At 38.8% G+C, this 3886-nt stretch overlaps 1 protein-coding gene across 1 annotated transcript in view; it reads right to left on the bottom strand.

The window, feature by feature from the left end:
• YES1 (YES proto-oncogene 1, Src family tyrosine kinase) overlaps positions 1 to 3886 on the bottom strand; it is a 16581-nt gene that overhangs the window by 8305 nt on the left and 4390 nt on the right. The window contains exons 2-3 of the mRNA XM_009886623.1: positions 3552 to 3651; positions 2279 to 2377 (exon numbers count right to left, since the gene is read on the bottom strand). Coding sequence (XP_009884925.1) covers positions 2279 to 2377; positions 3552 to 3651 — 199 coding nt within the window. The remainder of the gene's footprint in view (positions 1 to 2278; positions 2378 to 3551; positions 3652 to 3886) is intronic.

Genomic DNA, 3886 nt, shown 5'->3' with positions numbered 1-3886 from the left:
TCATTTAGCAACAACCCTGTGGTGTAGATCATTTGTCTCTGAGTAACACTCCATCTTTGCTGCATCATCCTGATACTGAATGTATGCAGGCATTTTAAAACACCTGCATGTTTTCTTTCCTTAAGTTCTTTCACAAAAGGAATTTCTTTTTCTATGCTCCCAAAGTGGGCTCATCCTGCCCACTTTGATGAACAGCCTGCACACAGCTCTGTCCTCAGCCAGTGATAATTTTAAGGTCCATCTCCCAGTGAATCCCCAGACTTTGGAAAACACTTATTTCTAACTCTATTTTATTTTGATTGTGTGCCTCAGAAGTCACAAAGCGATGCAAAGTGTAAATTTCAAACATTTTCATTTGGGACCACCATAGCATCAAGCAAATCTGACTTCATGACTGTTGGGAGAAGAAAAGCAGTACTGGAAACCGCTGCAAAACAATGGTTTTGTGGGTGAAAAAAGCAGGCAAGGAGGGATCATTTTGTTGGCCTGTAAACAGAATGGCCTGTGCAATCACTTGGGAATTTGAAACTTATTCTTACTTTTAATTGTATTTCCAGTTAGACTGTTTAAGGAGATGTGCAAAATTAGAATTAGATATGAGAGCACATACACTTGAGACAATTTGGATGTAACTTATTGAAGCAAACTTGAACCCTAATTACTTCAACATGAAAATGCCTCTTCCCCAGACTACTCCAACAATTTACAAACTGTATTGTAAAGTGCTATTTTATTTAATTACCTATAAAATAATAATAGGGTTTACTTGTTCTTTTTATGAGCATTAAACATTTATATTACGGTATCATTCAAAATGCACACAGATAATATGGATCCCGTCACAAGCAGTTTATGATATAAATGCCTTCAGGCTTAGAAAAGACCACTTAAACTCCTAGTAGTCTGGGGCTGTGTATTGCTTTTGCACTTTTAACCCCACCTGCAATCACAACAATAAATCTATAAACCCCAGGCTAACAAATGAACTCTAGAGCAAATGAAATCTATTCCAAATGCTGTGGTAGTATTTAATAAAATTAGCACTAGGTTCTTTAAAATAGTTTAAAAAAGCTTCCTCACTCATCACCCCTCACTCTCACCTCTAGGCATCACATAAACCTATGACAAATCCCATCATCTCGTTTTGCCAGTCCTTAGGAGCAACACTTCCTTTGCAGAAATACCGCATCCTTAGTTTGCAAAGGGCTATCATTTCTATTTTACCCTCACTGCAGCTGTAATGACAATATGCTTTTATTGTATAGTTAGAGAAAATTCTCTATATTGTATATAGAGAAAAACCACAACTTTTTTCAAAAAATCAAAAGTAAATAAATTTAAAAGCAGCTGAAACTCAAGGGCATAAAATAACAGTGCCTCTTTGATGCAATCACTTTTTAATAGCAAAGAGCCAGGTGAGAGGAGTAGCAACATGCTAAAGTCTCAGCTTGAGATTCAGGAAACATCTTGGAAATCGGGCACTTTTCCCAGAATTGCAGTAGCAAACACAGAAGTGTGCAGATCATGTATCAGGGAATTGCTTATTGGCAGTACCGTGCCTGTATATTGAAGCAAGAGCTGCAGAGCTTTGTATTTCTAGTACAACAAATAAAATTAATCCCTTGGAACAGTTATAACTTGAAACTGTACCCCAACTCACAGTTCCCACAATAACCTTTATGTGATTCTGTAATTGCTATGGGAGCTTTGTTTGTAAATAAATGTGGGAAATACTGGTACAACAATTTTCCCAATTCATAGTAGTCCTTAGTGTTCCTAACAATTTTGTCACCAAAAAGGTTGTTTTAGATTAATAGATTAGCAATAATTGTCCACACAAATGTTTTTTTAGAACGTAAGATTAGGTGCTACCAAGGATATAGCTGACCTTGAATTAACATTTAGCAAAATAGGGATAAAAACCTAGAGTTGATGCTGTGTGAACTCTTTTAACAAAAAAAAACATCCATTTCTTTTTTATATGAAATACAATGCATGTCCCCCAATTCTTATCTTCATTACTGCATTCTCCCATCCTTTTCCCTTTAGCCCTACGTATAGCAAGCAGGCGTAAAACGTTGTCATGAGTGTCCACCTCACGTTTACTTATAATTATACCTTTGACATCATTCAAGTAGCATTGCTATCCTTTAATTAGTAGTATTATCCTACTTTACCCTTAAATGTTACATACACTGAATTAAAGGAATAGTATCACCACAGGGCACAAAGTGTAGAATGGACATTAAGAACAGATTGACAGGATACAGTGTCTTACTCTTCTGCTTGAATGGAGTCTGCAGGAGCTACGTAATTGCTGGGGATGTAGCCTGTTTTTCCTGTAGCAATGGATCTTGCTTCCCACCAGTCTCCTTCCCTGCAATGCAACATGAGTTACCTCTTCCACATATAAACACCACATCATTCTCTAGCAGCTGTAACATCCTCACATATGAAAGGTACATTAAATTTAGGTAACATGTCATTTTAATTACGAAGGCAACTAAAATAGTTTGCGCTGCACCTAAATATATTTTTCTTTTCATTGTAAGCAGCACGAGTGCCTCTTAGTGGAATTTTGTATCTTAAACATTTTTTTGTTTTGTTCTGTGTTTGGTTGGTTGGGTTGTTTTTTTTTTAATGTAAAAGGAATTTATCTACGTATGCAAAATGCAAACCTGCAACAAAACATTTTATGGAAAAGATGTGTAAATAAAATTCCCAGTTCTCTAGTCTTCACCTGCCTCTTCCAGGTCATTCTGCCTGTATGCTGACAGTGAGCGACAAAGGAAGCAGGACGTCAGCTAATAAAATTAGAGAAGTGGATGAACGAAAACTGTTACGTGTATGAACTAGAACTATTAACACAGCCAAAAGCTGCATGTAAAGAAATCTCCAAGGTGAAGAAATTCTTTCCTTTTCACTAGACTTCTAGAAATCAGGCCATAATACTGTAATGCTGTTGCAATTAAACTAGAACATCAAGCTACTCCTAAGTTACCTAAGCATGGATTTACTGCGGAGGCCAGCTAGACACACTTTCACAGCCAGAAGTCCCTGCCTACAGCCAGGCCGCTTGCCTCTGGCATTCGTGGTGCAGTGCTGCAGGCTGTGCCCACCTCCCTGTCAGATATGGAAACCCCTCAGAGAGAACCTGCAAGGTGCAGAGCCTGGGATGGGGTGGGACAGCCTGCGTCTCCACCTCTGCTGCCCCAAAGCGGGTAGCACAGCCCTGCCTCGCTGCAGCAGGGAGGGGAAGGATGCCAGCATGACACCCGACCAACTGAGAAGAAGGAGGCTTGGGGCTGCCCCAGTCACCACAGTCCTACATCTGCACCCAAATGTGACCTCAGCCTGAAAGTTATTGTCTTACCAGTATCAGTATTTTAACCCCATGCTTGCTTAACTCTCCGATTCAAGAAAATGAAAAAAACCCAACCCATCAACACATCTACTCTTCACTGAAACAGGACATGCAGATTTCAAGAAGAGCTAAGGAACTCTTTACTCCCAACAACACCCAAGTGAAGTCTCTGAATGAGAACACTTACGTGTTATTTATTATCTGGAACCGTTCACCTTTCTTAAATGAAAGGTCATCTGTAGTTCTAGCTTCATAATCATATAAGGCCACAAATACAGTAACACCACCTTAGGAAAAAGAAAAAAACCATCATATGATATAGCAGTAATGCTGCAACACTTGATTTAAGGACTTGTTGATGAAACAACTCATCAATTTTGATTTGGAAGTAACTAAACACTCTGAGTTGTATCTCATTTTAGAAGCTGGATCAATAATCAGCTCATTTCTTACGACAGAGGAAAGCCTATAAAGAGACACGCTGAAAATATGCTTCCACACCACAAAAGGCAGCTGGATGCA

Source organism: Charadrius vociferus, unplaced genomic scaffold (genome assembly GCF_000708025.1).
Source record: "Charadrius vociferus isolate BGI_N301 unplaced genomic scaffold, ASM70802v2 scaffold45, whole genome shotgun sequence".
NCBI classification, from domain to species: Eukaryota; Metazoa; Chordata; class Aves; order Charadriiformes; family Charadriidae; genus Charadrius; species Charadrius vociferus.
This window is presented reverse-complemented; position numbering and strand designations above follow the sequence as displayed.